The sequence below is a fragment of the Nelumbo nucifera genome, chromosome 5 (assembly GCF_055504915.1).
Source record: "Nelumbo nucifera cultivar China Antique chromosome 5, China Antique-T2T, whole genome shotgun sequence".
Taxonomy (NCBI): Eukaryota; Viridiplantae; Streptophyta; class Magnoliopsida; order Proteales; family Nelumbonaceae; genus Nelumbo; species Nelumbo nucifera.
Genome location: NC_142653.1, coordinates 26,796,438 through 26,813,010, shown reverse-complemented (window position 1 = coordinate 26,813,010; position 16,573 = coordinate 26,796,438). Strand labels below are relative to the sequence as shown.

General features: G+C 36.3%; 1 protein-coding gene across 1 annotated transcript in view; it reads right to left on the bottom strand.

Moving 5' to 3' along the window:
- Positions 1–11,090, bottom strand: part of LOC104607531 (protein FMP32, mitochondrial-like) — a 31,268-nt gene extending 20,178 nt beyond the window's left edge. Inside the window, exons 1-3 of the mRNA XM_010273192.3 lie at positions 10,176–11,090; positions 9,932–10,063; positions 9,633–9,692 (exon numbers count right to left, since the gene is read on the bottom strand). Of these exons, the coding sequence (XP_010271494.1) occupies positions 9,633–9,692; positions 9,932–10,063; positions 10,176–10,442 (459 nt within the window). The 5' untranslated portion in view covers positions 10,443–11,090. The remainder of the gene's footprint in view (positions 1–9,632; positions 9,693–9,931; positions 10,064–10,175) is intronic.
- Between the last annotated feature and the right edge of the window lie 5,483 nt (positions 11,091–16,573).

Below are 16,573 nucleotides of genomic sequence, written 5' to 3'. Positions count from 1 at the left end.
ACTGCAAGCTTGACATAAGTTTATGACAAGGAAACAACTTTTAAAATCAATACCTAACAAAAATCCTTTAAACTACTAGAACTCTGACTCAAAACAACCAAAAAATATAAACAACCAAAAAATATATATATAATTCCCATCATAAATTCGTCAGTTGTACCTAAATCTACCATAACTTGCTTAATGTGATCTTCAGCTTGTTGGGTAGATAATTGAATAGCTTTCTAATAACACCAACATCAGGCAAATTTAACGAGTTCTGAGACACTCCAAATTGTTGCTGCAAGCAGAATAACAGACATGAGATGTTTTCTCTCCAGTTTCAACTTGAAGATCAAGTAATTCCCCTTCATTTCTGAATTTTAGCATCCTGCATCAACCCCACTTCCTGAAAAAAAAGGACTTCGTACAATTATCTTATTGATTACTTTTGGCCCCATCATTGATAAATTTACAACAGTAATTACAATTCTTGTTTCTTAAGCTGAAGGGAAACGAGTTTATTACCAATACCAGATTTTCAATTCCCCATTTTTCTTGTTTCTTGTTCTTTCTATTCTTTTGCATCAAGCTGAAGGGAAATAAGTTTATTACATTCTATCTAAAAGCCATGTTATCAATCATTTCCTTCCAACCGTTTCATTCTTAGAGACCATTAAAATCTGCTTTCCTTCATCACCTTCTATGTATGAATTCACGGTAATTCAATCTACTCTGATGATGTTCTGATAAAAAGATAATAAAAAACAAACTAGCCTGAGTTGCATAAAGAATCTCTAAATGAGAAACATTGAATGGTAGGTCCAATCCCCTGCAAATGGGTTTGCATAGGCAGTCATAAGTCAGTGAATTTTACTTTATCCGCCCCTTTGTGACCATGAAATTCTCCTTTTTCATTTGGATAGGAAGCTCTATATTCACAAGATGATTAAGGGAAAACGTTTGCTTTTCTTCCTACTCAAAGAAAAAATATTTTTTCTTTTGTTTTATTTCTTTATGTTCTTGGGGTTATCCCTATCAAGATAGCTTTTCTTTAGTCAGTTCCATTACATTGCTAACTTTGCTCACTTCTGTCCTTTGAGAAACCTTTTGGATTTAGTTTTGTTTAGGAATACATTACCCCCTTGTCAATTTGCTTTCTACCAATATCTCTTAATGATCCAAAGAAATAAACGCCATTAACCAATGTTGGTCCCAGCTATCTGGGGTCTTGGGAGGAGTAGACTGGATACAGTCCTAACCTTTGACATGTTTTGCACAAAGTGGCTGTGTAGAGAGACTGGGCCAAATGGGCCCTAGTATCTGTTTTTATGTTTAAGTAGTATGTTATTTGTTTTGTATGTTAATGGGCCTGTTAATCTCTTTCATAAGTTCTTTTAAAGTTCTTGCTTAACTGGCCGCCCACTTAAGGGAAGACTTGTAATTAACCCAGTTATTGAAGATTAATAAAAGAATTAGTGAGGGGTGAGAGGAGATCATCGAACTCCTCCTTCTTACTCCCTTCTTCTTCGTCTTTTTATTCTTCTTCTTGCTGTTTTCTTCTTCTTTTTCTTTTCTCCTATAATCTGAAATATTTTACTGTTATTTTATTGGACTGAATCACATCTTGGTATCAAAGCAGGTCTTCCTCCTCTTTTAGTTTTCTTTTCTTTTCCCATACACCCTTAGATTAGAAGAGTGTATGGAGAGATAAGTTGTTGATTATTCAGAGAACTTTTTTGCCTAGTTGGTAGAGGATTTGGAGAGTCAAAATCTGGCTGTAGATTTCCAAGAAAGTGGGGTTGCTGATTTTTTGCCCAAAACCCTAGCCGACTAGAGAGTTTCCAACTACAAGTTAAAGAGACTGTTTTGGTGTGGCACTCAAGGCTTGGAGGGCTCCTTTTGATCTCCAGAAGTAGGCGATTGCAGTTGGAAGAGATTTTGGAAGCTCTGGTAGGAGTGGCTACTTCTCTCTTTCTCTCCGGAAGTTGGGTGCAATGAAACCCTAGTTTTGGGACCTTTAGGTGTTGAACTAACCTTAAGTCTATAAAGATTGAAAACCTTGTTTTTTGACTTTTGTTTGGTCAATGGAGCAATTTGGAAGTGAGATGAAGCAGATCTCAGTGTCAGGGGTTGGTCCAATAGATTCCCTTTTGACAGGAGTGACTACAATCAAACTGGATGGAACAAATTATTTGGCATGGGCACAATCTATAAAGATTTATGTTTGTAGTAGAGGTAAACCGAGGCTTCTCACGGGCAATAAGGAGAAACTGGCAGAGACTAATCCTACATATGAGAAGTGGATGTAGGAGAACTACACAGTGATTGGATGGTTAGCCAATTCTATGCAGCCTCACATAAGTCAACATTATCTCTGGATGACTTCAGCTAAGGAGATTTGGGATAGTGTTATAGAAACGCACTTTTAGAAATTGAATATTGCAAGGGCCTACAAGTTGAAGAATGATGTGAAAAGTCTAAAATAGGGGGAGAAGAGCGTAGTTGTCTACTCCTCAGTGTTGAAGTCACTATGGCAGAAGATTGACATTATAGAAACAATGGTACGAGAGAGCACCAAGGATGCGGAGACATTCAAATATTCATGGAACGAAACAGGGTGTTTGAGTTTCTTCAAGACTCAACCCAGAGTTCAACATTACTAGGGAGAATATTCTGGCCAAGGATGAGATCACTCTTTCCCAGGCATATGCACATGCTGGAATAAAGCTAAAGGATCCAACTGAGAAGAAAGAAGTGATATGTGAATACTGCAAGAAACCAAGGCATACTAAGGACACCTGCTGGAAACTTCATCTAGATCTTCTCTCGAACAGGTTTCGAAATAACAGCAATAACAGTAATTTTAAGAAGAATGGTCAAAGTGGAAAGCCTAAGAATGCTAATGTTGTCACAGTACCTGAAGGAGGGAATAGGAGAAGTGAAGAAAAATCAGCTATGGAGCAACTGGCAGTAGTAAAGGTAGAGTTTGAAAAGTATGGGAAGTTCTTGTATCACTTGGAAACCATTGTCCCAGCATCCAACCCTTCTAGCAACACCTCATCATCCGCATTCGCTCACTCAGGTACACGTGCTTCTACAAATCATGCTATTGTTTCAGATAATCATAAAATCCCTTGGATTATTGATTCTGGTGCATCAGACCATACGACCAGTTTATCTAACCTCTTTTGTTCATATCAACTCCTCTCTAGTAGAGAGAACAAATCCCTTGCTGATGGGTTTCTTGCTCCCATCTCTGGCAAAGGGGATATCAAGGCCTCTAACACCCTTATCTTATCCTCTATTCTTCATGTCCCCAAACTTAATACCAACCTTTTATCTGTTAGTAGCTTGACTAAATCCATGAACTGTAGCATAACCTTTTTTCCTACCCATTGTGTTTTTCAGGACCTAGCATCTCAAAGGACGATTGGGAGTGACCATGGGGTGAATGGAATATACTTGCTGGACACACCTGATAGGAGTCTTGGACCACCTAATGGAGTAGCCTTGGAGTCTGTTTTGTCAATCTTTTGATAGATTCATGTCATGTCATTTATAGTTTGGTCATTTACATTTTTCTGTTTTGAGTCATTTGTTTCCCAATATGTTTAAGGGAATGTCTTTATCGAGTCTTCATTATGAGTCATGTGAACTTGCAAAGCATTGTAGACATTCTTCTTTAGTAAGCAATAAAAGATCTATTTCTCCTTTTCATATTGTGCACTCTGATGTATGGGGGCCATATCATCCGCCTACTATGGGGGATTACAAGTATTTTATCCTCTTCATTGACAATTATTCTCGTTATACTTGGATTTACCTTATGAAATTTCAAGATGAACTTCCAACCATTGTGCAAAAGTTTCATGAACTTATTCTTACTCAGTTTAACACCCAGATCAAAATATTCCGCTCTAATAATGCTAAGGAATATTTTGAAAAGAACATTTCATCATACTTTGAGACCTTTGGGTTTATTCATCAGACTTCTTGTTCCTGCACTCCACAACAGAATGGAGTGGCGGAATAGAAGAACCACCATGTAGTTGAGGATGCTATATGCCTCTTGTTTGCATCACATGTTCCTATCAAATTTTAGGGGGATGTTGTTCTTGCAACCACATATTTGATTAATCATATGCCTTCTCGGGTTCTAGGTTTCAAAACCCCATTTAGCCTTCTCTTTCCGGATGAGGACCTCTTTTCTCTTCCTCTCCGAGTTTTTGGATGCACCTGCTATGTACATGTTCATAATCATCAGAGACATAAATTTGGGCCTAAGGCACATAAGTGTGTCTTCTTAGGATATGCCTCCACATAGAAGGGATATTGTTGTTTTGATCCAGTTCGTGGCATCCGTTTTGTCTCTAGGGATGTCATATTTGCTAAGTCTACTCCTTTCTTTGATGTTTCTCCCAAGGGGGAGCATTCTGAGGAGCCATTTGCTATGTCCCTAGTTGTTCCTCTTCCAGTTCCCTTTGAGTCTTCTGTTGAGACATCTTCCTCTATTGATTCTCCTTCCATTGGGTCCACCTCTCATGTTCCTGCTCCTCCTACTCCTCCAGATCACCCTCCTAGTTTTCACTCACATCCCATTGTCCAAAGGTGGTACCAAAGACAAAGATTCAAGCACGGGAAAGTTGTTTCTGTTGAGTTGGGCCTAGTTGTTTTTATTCTTATTTTAAGTTGTTTAGTTAGGAAGTTGTTGGGCTTTAGGCCCATTAGTTTATGTTTTTAAGTTGTGACTGTTTAGCTACATTAGTAGCCGCCCTACTAAGGGCATCCTTGTAATATCTCATCCTTTAAGTTAAGTATAAATATAATGAGGGGTTGGCGGCTAGGGTTAATCTAAGAATCCCGGTTGACCTCCTACTCTTTTCTCCTTCTCTTTTCTTCTCTACTGCTAAAATCTTCATCTTCCTCCTCTTTCCCTTCACAAGAAATTCGACTAAATCTGCAATCAGTGATTTCTACTATTTCCACTCCTTCAATAGAGTGTGTCTCTAGGAGCCAATATGTTACCATGGATGTCACCTTTTTGAATCCACATACTTCTTCTCAAAGAAACCTTCTCAGGGGAGTGTTTTGGGGAAGTGAATCAATAGTCTATTCCTCTCCCAGTTCCAGTCCCTGTGTCTACTCTTGTGCTTGACCCTCCTGTGTCACCTACCTTACCAGCATTACTTATGACAGACTTCACAAGGAGGTTGATTCCACTACAACAAAACTCACATCACTTCTTGTCGGTTCCTTGGAGACTCCAGATTCAGGTATTCCTCTTGGTCCCGCTATTGTTTCAGTTCCCATTGATTCTACTAACCCTGTTACAGATAACCTTGCTCTTCCTATTGCTCTCAGAAAAGGGAAGAGAAAGTGTACTGCTCATTGTATTTCACAGTACTTATCCTACAGTGGACTTTCTCCTTCCTACCGTGTTTTTCTTTCCTCTCTTGACTCGGTGTCTATACCCAAGAGTGTTAGTGAGGCTTTCTCTAAACCTGAGTGGAAGACAGCTATGCAGGAAGATATGGCAGTTTTGATTAAGAATCAGACATGGGACATTGTGGATCTACTAGAAGGCAAGGAGACAGTTGGATGCAAATGGGTTTACATAGTAAAATATAAGGCAGATGGAAGTATAGAAAGGTATAAGGCAAGACTTGTTGCAGAAGGGTACACACAGACCTATGGCATTGACTACTTAGAGACTTTTGCACCAATTGCAAAGATGACCTCTGTTCGAATACTTCTTTCTCTTGCTACCTCATACTCTTGGCCCTTGTTTCAACTTGATGTGAAGAATGCTTTCCTAAATGGGGATCTGCAAGAGGAAGTGTATATGGATCTTCTTGTTGGTTTCTACAGTGATGCTAAAAAGGGAAAGGTATGCAGGCTTAAGAAGTCACTTTATGGCTTGAAACAATCTCCTAGAGCATGATTTGACAGATTCAGAAAGGCCTTGATTGCTTTTGGCTACACTCAGACTCAATCCGATCATACCTTGTTTGTGAAGCGAAGGGGATCTTTGGTGTCAGTCCTAATTGTTTATGTGGATGATATTGTTGTCACGGGGAATGACTTAAGTGAGATTGATTGTCTGAAAAGGAATCTACATAAAGAATTTGAAATTAAGGATCTTGGAGAACTGAGATACTTCTTAGGCATTGAAATTGTAAGGTCAAAACATGGAATTTTTATCTCTCAAAGGAAGTATGTCTTGGATCTTCTTCAAAAGACAGAGGAGCTTGGAACGAAGGCAATCAGTACCCCTATTGATCAGAACCATAGAATCAATGCATTAGAAGGTGAGCCAGTAAAGGACATTGGGAGATATCAGAGACTTGTGGGTCGGCTGCTATACATGTGTATGACAAGACCAGACATTTCCTATGCAGTAAGTGTGGTAAGTCAATACATGCATGCTCCACGAGTCCAGCATTGGGAGGCAGTTGACAGGATTCTTGCTTATCTGAAGGGACACCCGGGCAGAGGCATATTGTTTACTGATCATGGATAGTTGAAACTAGAGGCTTATACAGATGCAGATTGGGCAGGATGCCTTGATGACAGGAGATCAACTTCAGGAGTGTGCACCCTTGTTGGGGGTAACCTTGTCTCGTGGAAAAATAAGAAACAAACAGTGGTGGTAAGATCAAGTGCTAAAGCTGAATACAGGGTCATGGCACATGGAGTTTCAGAACTTCTTTGGATTCGTTCCCTATTAGAAGAAATTGGTGTACAGGCAGAAGAACCTATGTGTTGTACTATGATAACCAGGCAGCAATTAACATTGCCCATAATCTAGTCTAGCATGACCGAACTAAGCACATTGAAGTGGATAGACATTTTATCAGAGAAAGAGTGATTTCTGGAGAAGTTTGTCTTCCATACATTGCTTATGATCTGCAGTTCACTGATGTTCTCACAAAAGGTGTTGCAAAGAACAAACTGGAGCAGGATCTACGCAAGTTGGGAATGTGTGACATTTACTCCCAACTTGAGGGAGAGTGTTGAGTTGGGACTAGTTGTTTTTATTCTTATTTTAAGTTGTTTAGCTAGGAAGTTATTGGGCTTTAGGCCCATTAGTTTATGTTTTTAAGTTGTGATTGTTCAGCTACATTAGTAGCCGCCCTACAAAGGGCATCCTTGTAATATCTCATCCTTTAAGTTAAGTATAAATATAATGAGGGGTTGGCGGCTAGGGTTAATCTAAGAATCCTGGTTGACTTCCTACTCTTTTTTCCTTCTCATTTCTTCTCTACTGCTGAAATCTTCATCTTCCTCCTCTTTCCCTTCACAAGAAATTCGACTAAATCTGCAATCAGTGATTTCTACTATTTCCACTCCTTCAATAGAGCCTCTAGCACCTCTCACTTTTGAGGTAACAGGTCAACCTTCATCTAACCCTTCTACTATCTTCCTAGACCTTGACCTTCCTATTGCCCTTCACAAAGGCAAGTGGAAGTGTACAGCACATTGTATCTCCAAACACATATCCTATAGCCTTTTATCCCCTACCTATTACTCTTTTCTTGCCTGTGTTTCTACCCATGTGATTCCCAAGTCTGTACTAGAAGCCCTATCTAAACCTGAACGGAGGGATGGTATAATGATTGAACTAGATACTTTGCATAAGAACCATACTTGGGATATTGTGGATTTGCCTGAAGGGAAGGAACCAGTGAGTTGTAAATGGGTGTTCACTTTTTTTTTATAATTAAATGGATGCTCACTATTAAGTATCATTCCGATGGCGCTATTAAGAGATTTAAGGTTAAATTGATTGCTAAAGGCTACACTCAGATGTATGGTATTGATTACCCTGAGACTTTTGCTCCTGTAGCTAAGATGACTTCAGTTCAAATTTTATTGTCTTTAGCTGCTACTTTTGATTGGCCCCTCCACTAGTTTGATGTTAAAAATGCCTTCTTGAATGGAGACCTACATGAAGAGGTCTATATGTCTTTGCCTCCAGAGGTGTATGGACAGGAAATGCAAGGGAAGGTGTATAAACTGCAGAAATCCATTTATGGTCTAAAACAATCTCCTCGAGCATGGTTTGAGAGATTGAGAGCTGCCTTTGTCTCCTTTGGTTACACACAAACCCAATCTAACCATACTTTGTTTCTAAAAAGAAGTAACTCCTTGGTGACTTTTCTGATTGTTTGTGTTGGTGACATTGTGGTTACAGGTAATAACACCCAAGAAGTGATTAAACTCAAAAGATTTCTTAACTCTAAATTTGAGATCAAGGAATTGGGGGATCTCAGATATTCTTGGGAATTGAAATTGCTAGATCTAAGGATGGTATCTTCATTTCTCAACACAAGTATGTTCTTGACCTCTTTGCAGAAACTGGTAAACTTGGTGCTAAATTGACTTCCACCCCTATAGACCTCAATCATAAGCTCTCTGCTACTGATAGTGATTTGTTGTCTAATAGGGGAGTGTTTCAGAGACTGCTAGGGAAGTTGTTATATCTCTGCATGACTCGGCCAGATATTTTCTATGTAGTGAGTGTTATTAGTCAGTTTATGCATTCTCCAGAGATACACATTTGGTTGTTGCAGAAAGAGTTTTGTGTTTCTTGAAAGGCCAGGGAAAGGTATTGATGATAATAGATCCACCTCAAAATATTGTGCTTTGATGGCAGGGAACAATGTCTCATGGAGGAGTAAGAAGCAGTATGTAGTAGCCAAATCCTCAGTTGAACTTATTCATCAAAAAAAAAAAAAATCCTCAGTTGAACTAGAGTACAAGGTAATGGCACATGGAATGTCATAATTACTGTGGTTGATATCACTTTGGAAGAGTTGGGTATTGACTATGAAAAGCCAATGATGTTCTACTATGACAACCAGACAGCTATCAACATTGCACATAATCCTCTTCAACATAACAGAACTAAGCACATAGAGGTTGATAAACATTTTATACTGGAGAGAGTTGCTTCAGGGGAAGTTTGCTTGCAATTTATCTCTTCAAAAGAGCAATTGGTTGATGTTTTAACCAAAGGTGTTCCATAAGGGAAGCTGACACACTATATAAGCAAGCTGGGCATGATTGACATCTATGCTCAGCTTGAGGGGGAGTGTAGAGAGACTAGGCCGAATGGGCCTTAGTATTTGTTTTTATGTTTAAGTAGTATGTTATTTGTTTCGTATATTAATGGGTTTATGGGCCTGTTAATCTCTTTTATAAGTTCTTTTAAAGTTCTTGCTTAGTTGGTTGCCCACTTAAGGGCAGACTTGTAATTAACCCAATTAATGAAGATTAATAGAAGAATTAATGAGGGGTGAGAGGAGATCATCAAACTCCTCCTTCTTACTCCCTTCTTCTCCATCCTTTTCTTCTTGTTGTTGTTGTTCTCTTCTTCTTCTTCTTCTTCTTCTTCTTCTCTCCTATAATTTGAAATATTTTACTATTCTTTTATTGGATTGGATCACATCTGGCGGCTCTCAGACTCGAACCCAAGTACTTGGGGTGTTTTGACATGATGCATCCTTTGTAATCATAACCTTTTCATCATTTTTTTCTCAATGGAACTCCACCAGGTCCAACTCATTGGAAAGATGCAAACATGGAAAACTAAAACAATATTGAAGATTCCATATTTGTAGAAAGAAAATGCAGGATTCAATTAGTACCTGTGAATTTTGCACCTGGGATTTGAATTTTGACAAGTTAGCTTCTTGTATCATTTCGATCTAGAAAAACACATAATTAATAGGTTAGAAGTAATAGAATAGGAAGTTGGTTGCATTAAATATTGCACAAACGCACACCCTTAAAAAAACTGTTTATTCAAAATCAGAGAAGAAAGTATTGTCCTTATATGGAAAAATAAATGATCAATGGCCCCAAAAATCAAAATACAAAGCAGAAGATTATCTCAATGAGAGAAACAACATAAAGGATCAAATGGAGAAAAAACGAAAATCCTTACTTTCTGCATCTCTCCTTTCAAAACAAAGGATTGAGAAACATTTTCCAAGCTGTCATTCAAAACCTCAGTGATAGCAGTTGTTATCGCTTCGGCTTGATTAGAAGGCACGCCTTGTGCTTCTAATCTCCTAACCTGAACGTGAACGTCAGATGCAAACCTTCTCATCATTTCATACAGTAAGCTAAGCAATAAAAACCTATTTATTTTAAGCATTGACTCGTTATATACATTGAAGATTAATTACCAAAGCCAATGTATCGACAAGAAATGCACGCTTGCCATTTGATTTCATCATCTGAAGCTGAGATATCAGCCTGCAATCGAACCTGTTAAATGATGATGAATTAAAGGCCAAAGAAGCAGGCATCCTAAACGAATGAGCACCAAGCAAGAACCGGTCTACGGCATTTGCCGTATTTGATCCTTCAATGCCTCTCAACTTAGTTAAGTAAATCCATGAATTCGTCCCCAACAATACCGCTCGCCTATAAGAAGCAACGGCGACGGCCATTCGTTTCTTCAACTGAAATAAGATAAGAGAATCCAACAAAACCGAGTATCTATAAAGAGATGTACCAATCCTTCGTTTTTCTCATTCCAAAAATTGGCTTCAAAAATCACGTCTCAATCGCTCGCTCGTTCAAAGATGAAAGGTAAAAGAACAAAGAAAAAAAGAACTGCTATTGGTTATAGTCGATTCAATTTCTTCAACAACGAATCCGCATTCATTGCATTGGCTTGGGCAATCCAGTCAAACGAGAGTTAGAGACCAACAAAAGAGATTCTGCCTTGCGCTTCAAAAGAGCAATAATAATACATCTCTCTCTATCCCAATCTAGTAGGAAGGAGACGGAGCACAGGATAGAGAGAGAAAGAGTAAAAACCAAAAATGGGGTGCCTGAATCGCAGAGAATCTACTAGATGGGACGAAACACAAACATCGTTAAGAGAAATAGGTAATAATAACATCGATTCGACAATCTATTTCAGGGTGTCAATGTTTTCCGACTTCGAATTCGAGGCCCTCCTCAGAAATCGGGAGAATTTTAACTAGGGTTAAGAGTTGCTTTCCTCTCCTATACAAGCGGATGCTTGCCGGCCAGACAAACCCATATGTTTTGCTTGCCGTTGCGTAACCTTCGTTTGTGTGTTTTGCGCTTGCGGCTCAACTATCTAACCTCTCTCTCTCTCTCTCTCTGATAGCGCGTCACTTCCCACGTGGACCGTCGAGAAATATGCTTGATTTAGAAAATTAAATTACAGTAAATTAGCCACGTGGAGATTTACAAGCGTTCAAGCGCACGTTGGCTATTTGGTAGTTAAGACGCTCACCAAATCACCAAGACCAAGATGGGGTATGTGGATATTTGGAGACAATTGAAGTTGAACTTGCCAAAAATGGTTTTGGTCAAATTTTAGTATATTTTTGCTGAAGCATCCTCAAAACTTTGGTAATTGTAATCACCTCCTTTCAATTTTTTGACATAATTATAACTATACCCTCTTTTTATTTTTTAAGTTTTTATCACATATGAATCACTAACCCAAACCATTTCAACCTCTTTTTTGAAATTAACTTATTTTTCAAATTTGCCTTTTATATCAATCACTCAAAGGTAGGCTTGTTCACGGGCTGGGCTTTGAATCCAACTTTACATTGTCTCGAGCTCAGGCTTTGGGCTGGGTATAACTTTATACTGTCTCACGCTCTAAAATCTAAAAAGAAGCATAGGTACTTTTCTACTTTTAGAGGTTCTAAATCAATAAGTTTGTTTGTTTTTTATCAATCCTACAACATCTGAAATTCACTAATTTTACTCCCACAGCATACTATTTGGTAATTTTTTGTTTAATTTGCACCATCTCATAAAAAATTGTTATCAACTTCAAAATAATGTTGAAATAATATGAATAAAAAAATAATAAATTAACAAATATCATAATTAAAATTATTAAAAATAATATTAAAATAATTAATAACTAATAATTAATAAAAATAATTCATAATTCATAATTTACAAAAATAAAAACTAAAAATAATTTCTAAAATTTAATATAATAAATAAAAATTACTAATTAATAATTAATAAATAACACAAGTAAAATTAATGACTAACAAAAATATTAAAATAATTAATGAATAATTAAAATATTAAAATAATTAATACTTAATAAAAAGAAAAATAACTAATAATTAATACAAATAATTCATAATTCATAATTTACATAAATAAAAAAATAAAATATTTTTTAAAATTTAATAAAATAATTAAAATTACTAATTAACAAAAATAATTAATAATTAATAAATAACACAAGTAAAATTAATAAAAATAGTTAATCACTAATAAAAAATATTAAAATCATTAATGACTGATAAAAAACTAATTTATTCAATTCAAAATAATATTAAAATATTTAATAATTAATAAAAATTAGATAATTAATAATTACTTCAAATAAAGTGTATACAAAATTGAAAATTTAAAAAATAAATTACTAAAAATCAAATGATAGTACCCATTTCCAATCCTATTGATAAGTGTCACCCATAGTTGATATTTTCTCTTCAAATAATTGAACCCATTCTTTAGTTGTTTCTATAAAAAATTCTTTTGGATATTTTCCATTAACTTTGTCTGAATCTGTGCCTAAGATTCTTTCTTCAATGAACCACTTTGTCTCCCATGGGTGGACACTTCATCAATGCATAGGTCTAACAATAGTTTTTGAAAGGCTGGGTCCTTCCAAGTGGTTTTATCAAATTTATCTCCAATAACCATTCCTAACCCCCTATAAATGATAAAGTATAACCCATGTCAAAGTAGAAAATCCAATCTCAAAGAATTTAGAGTTATCACAAGAGGAAAAATCTCAAAACAATAAGAAATCATAGATAACTTGAAATTATCTGCATTTATCATGTTATTCTATGTATGCATTAATGTCATGATCCAAACTCACTTGGACTGTTCCTAATAACAATGATTTGATTAAGACCACATATTGTCACTAGAATCCATGATATTAATCGAATTAAAAAAGAAATAACATCATAGATGGATCCCAATATCAATAGCACCCCACAGAAGTATGATTAAATCGAAATCCATATAAATTGCACTAGGTGGCTTTGTTAAGGGGTGTTTAACCAATAATAATGCCCCAAATTTAACCAATAATGCACATGGCTGAAACAATAAAATATTATTGGTTAAACAGCCCTCAAATAATCCGAACTCCAATATACTAATTTCTATGTGGAATATATATCAGGGTCTAGGGAGGGAAACTGAAATTCTATTATCAAACAAATTGGTCATCTATTGACTTTGATCACCAACTTTAAGCGGATCAAGAGCTAAGATTATTACAAAGTGGAGTGAGCAAAGAAAGCACTCAACACTAAAAATTGCTATTGCATAGTTATCTTATTTGCAAAATTTAAGAATATCCTTTCAAAGAAAAAAGAAAACACCGTCGTCTTATTTTCGTCTAAAATCCTAGACCTGATAGGATGTCTTTAGTTTATTCGATTCTTCCTCCGCTCTGCTTCTGCTTCTGATTCTGGAAAACTTGCTTAATGAGAGAGAAGAGAAGGTATTTTCCATTTCAGGTCTTTCTCCAACAACCCCTTTAAACCACTACTAGGATTCTAATCATTAATTCCTTTGGCATCAAAGCTTCGAAGGTGAAGTGGTGAACTACTTACTCTACTTGTCCAGGAACCAGTTTAAGCAAGGTGAACTATTAGGATCGAATTCAAATCGGATCAGGCAATATATGTATTCGAATTCGATTAGACAATTCGATATTCGAATTTGATTTGATATCCGATGGATGTTGAAAATTAATATTTGAATTCGAATCCGATTAAATATCTGAATATTCGATTCAATCTGAATTCGATTAATTAATTATTTTAGATAATTAATAAATATTTTATTGATATAAAGTATATAAATTATAAATTATTTATATAATTTAATTATTATATGGGTTCGACTCTGATATGGAAAAGATATAATATCTGAAAAACTTCTGACCAGTTAATTGGAATCAGAAATGACAGCCAATCAGGTGTTATTTATCAAAATTCATTGGGTGGGTTTTGATTGGTCAAAACTCTTTCCATACCATATCTTTTCCGCATCATAGATTTTCCCTTATTATATATATAAATTATATAAAACATTTTTATATATTATATATAAGAATTAAATAATCGGTTGAATTCAGATATTTATCAAATTGAATCAAGTCATATCCGAATTCAACCAATTAGATATTCAAATTATCCGAATTCGACTCGATTATATTGAATATCGAATTCAAAATCGGATTTTTGAATACCGTTTACACCCCTAACTACTACAAGTATGTTGGATGAAATAGAACAAGAAACAACGACAATAAAGGACAATAGAGACATACCTGCTAGAGACTGGAGAAAATCGAGAGAGAATGGAGAAAATCGAAGTCGAGTCGAGAATACTGGATACCGAGAAACGAGAGAAACAAAAATCAGTAGCAATGGATTAAACTCGTGGAAGAAATCGTGAAAAAATTGAAGCCACCTTTAAATCGAAACATACCTGTGAGAGAACTCGACGGTGGTGGAGCTTTCGTTCTTGTTCTAGTGAGGAGTTGAATGACGTATTTTTTGCTTTATATGAAGGACAAAACAGGTCACTTTTAAATTTTTATGAGGACATTTATGTCCTTCGCACAGGTCTAAATCGCATCTTACCGCATTAAGAACCCGATCCGCCTCTTATAAATTAAGATCTGAATTTGAGTTTCTGGCCTACTAATAAGAGGGCAACCCAAACGAGATTGGCATCTAAAAAGCAGCGTTTCTGAAAACGGTTATCAAACGCCACCTTACTTGTAATTGTGTCCCAAAGTTCAATAAAGATGATTGCAATTACCAAACTTCAAGGGAGGATTTTACAATGATACAAAACTTCAGGGTTACCCTCTTTTTTTCGTTGGCTTACAAATAGTTTGAACTTTGAACTTTGGACCACCTAAGCGATCGGGTTGAGACCGAGACTCAGCGACGGCGATCATGACCGATTTTGCAGGTAAGCTACTCCATTTTGGCAACTGATAAGAGTGCTTGCTATTAGACAAAGAGACATGAAATCGCCATTTTGGAGCGTTTCCTACTTTCCTCCATAATTTGATACGAAAGATAAAGACTGAAGTCAAACAAACCTGAGCGGTCTGGCGCCAATACAAAACTTCGATAACTAACGCAAAGAAAGAATGGAGTTGTAAGTAACGGCTACCAATTCTAATACTATTTTGCAAGTAACAGCCAAACAAATTAGTCAAGTTGTAATAAATAAAGAAAAATCTATGCTCTAGAAAGAGTTGAGCTTTGTCCAATCAAACCCCCGGCGGTTACCACTTTAAAGATACAAGATGATGTTACTAGCTTTTATGTATCATAGTCAAACTAATAGCAATAATATTTCTTTTGTGAGATTCCCAAATTATATTTGTTTTGATAGAAAATAGAAGACAAAAGGTTGAAGAGAAGTTTTAGGCTCAGTTTGGAAGCAATACAAATGCAAATATGTACAGCGAAAATACATACAAAATAATAAAAAATATAAGGTTTTGCACTCTACATATTTGCATTTATACTTCTTCCAAACTCAGCCTTTGGGAAATTTATCCAATAAAAAATAGCTCTTAATAAGTTCATATAATTGCTTAAGCTGCATTTGATTGCAGTGAAAACTGTAAATTACATTTATACTGTTGCAAATGAATGGGAGTGCTAATAGGTTGAATATATTTTGATCTTGTCTTATTTGTTCATGAAAAGTAAAATGGCATTGTCCCACAAAATGGAACGGAGGTAGGAGGGTGATTATTTACTCGAGAATGAGGAAGTAAGATGATATGATCTCCCTATTTTATATGAGAGAGAATTGATGTAAAAGAAAGATGGTACAAATTTACATCAGTCTATAAAGTCATTGAAATGTAAAATATACTAACAGCAAGTGCATATACACAAAGTACAAATTGTGTATCAGATAAAAATGTAAATCATAATTACAAACAAACAGATGCAAAACAGGACTGCATACAAAGTTTGTATCTGGCTCAGATTCATACCGCAACCAGCCTGAAGAATTTTCCCCTTTACTTTTTTTAATTATCTGTCAAACCAAACAACATTAGCTAAGACTTAAGAGAGAGAGTAGATTTCTTAAATCTAAACTAATCCATGACGTTGAGATCGGCCACATCCTGTTCCTGCCGCCTTCCACCTAAACCCAATTTAATTTAGCAGTTAAACAGTTGTACCTGACGCATGGCAATTCGGATTCGATACTCTGGATATAGTCCTTGTTGTCCACAAGCAAACGAATCAGAAGTTAGAACATCTGATAAGTGAACCCTAGCCCCACCCCACCCTCCCCCCCTCCCCCCCTGGCCCTGGCAAAAGAAAAACAAAAAGGTAAATCTGTAATGCGAGAAAGGTATGGATCCAACTATTTTATGTTATTGATTGATTGATTGGTTACAAGTTCTTACAATATCATAGTCGAACAACCACCATCACCCCACCAAAAAATAACAAAAAATTCCAGGGCTCACGTATGTGTAATGTGCACAATC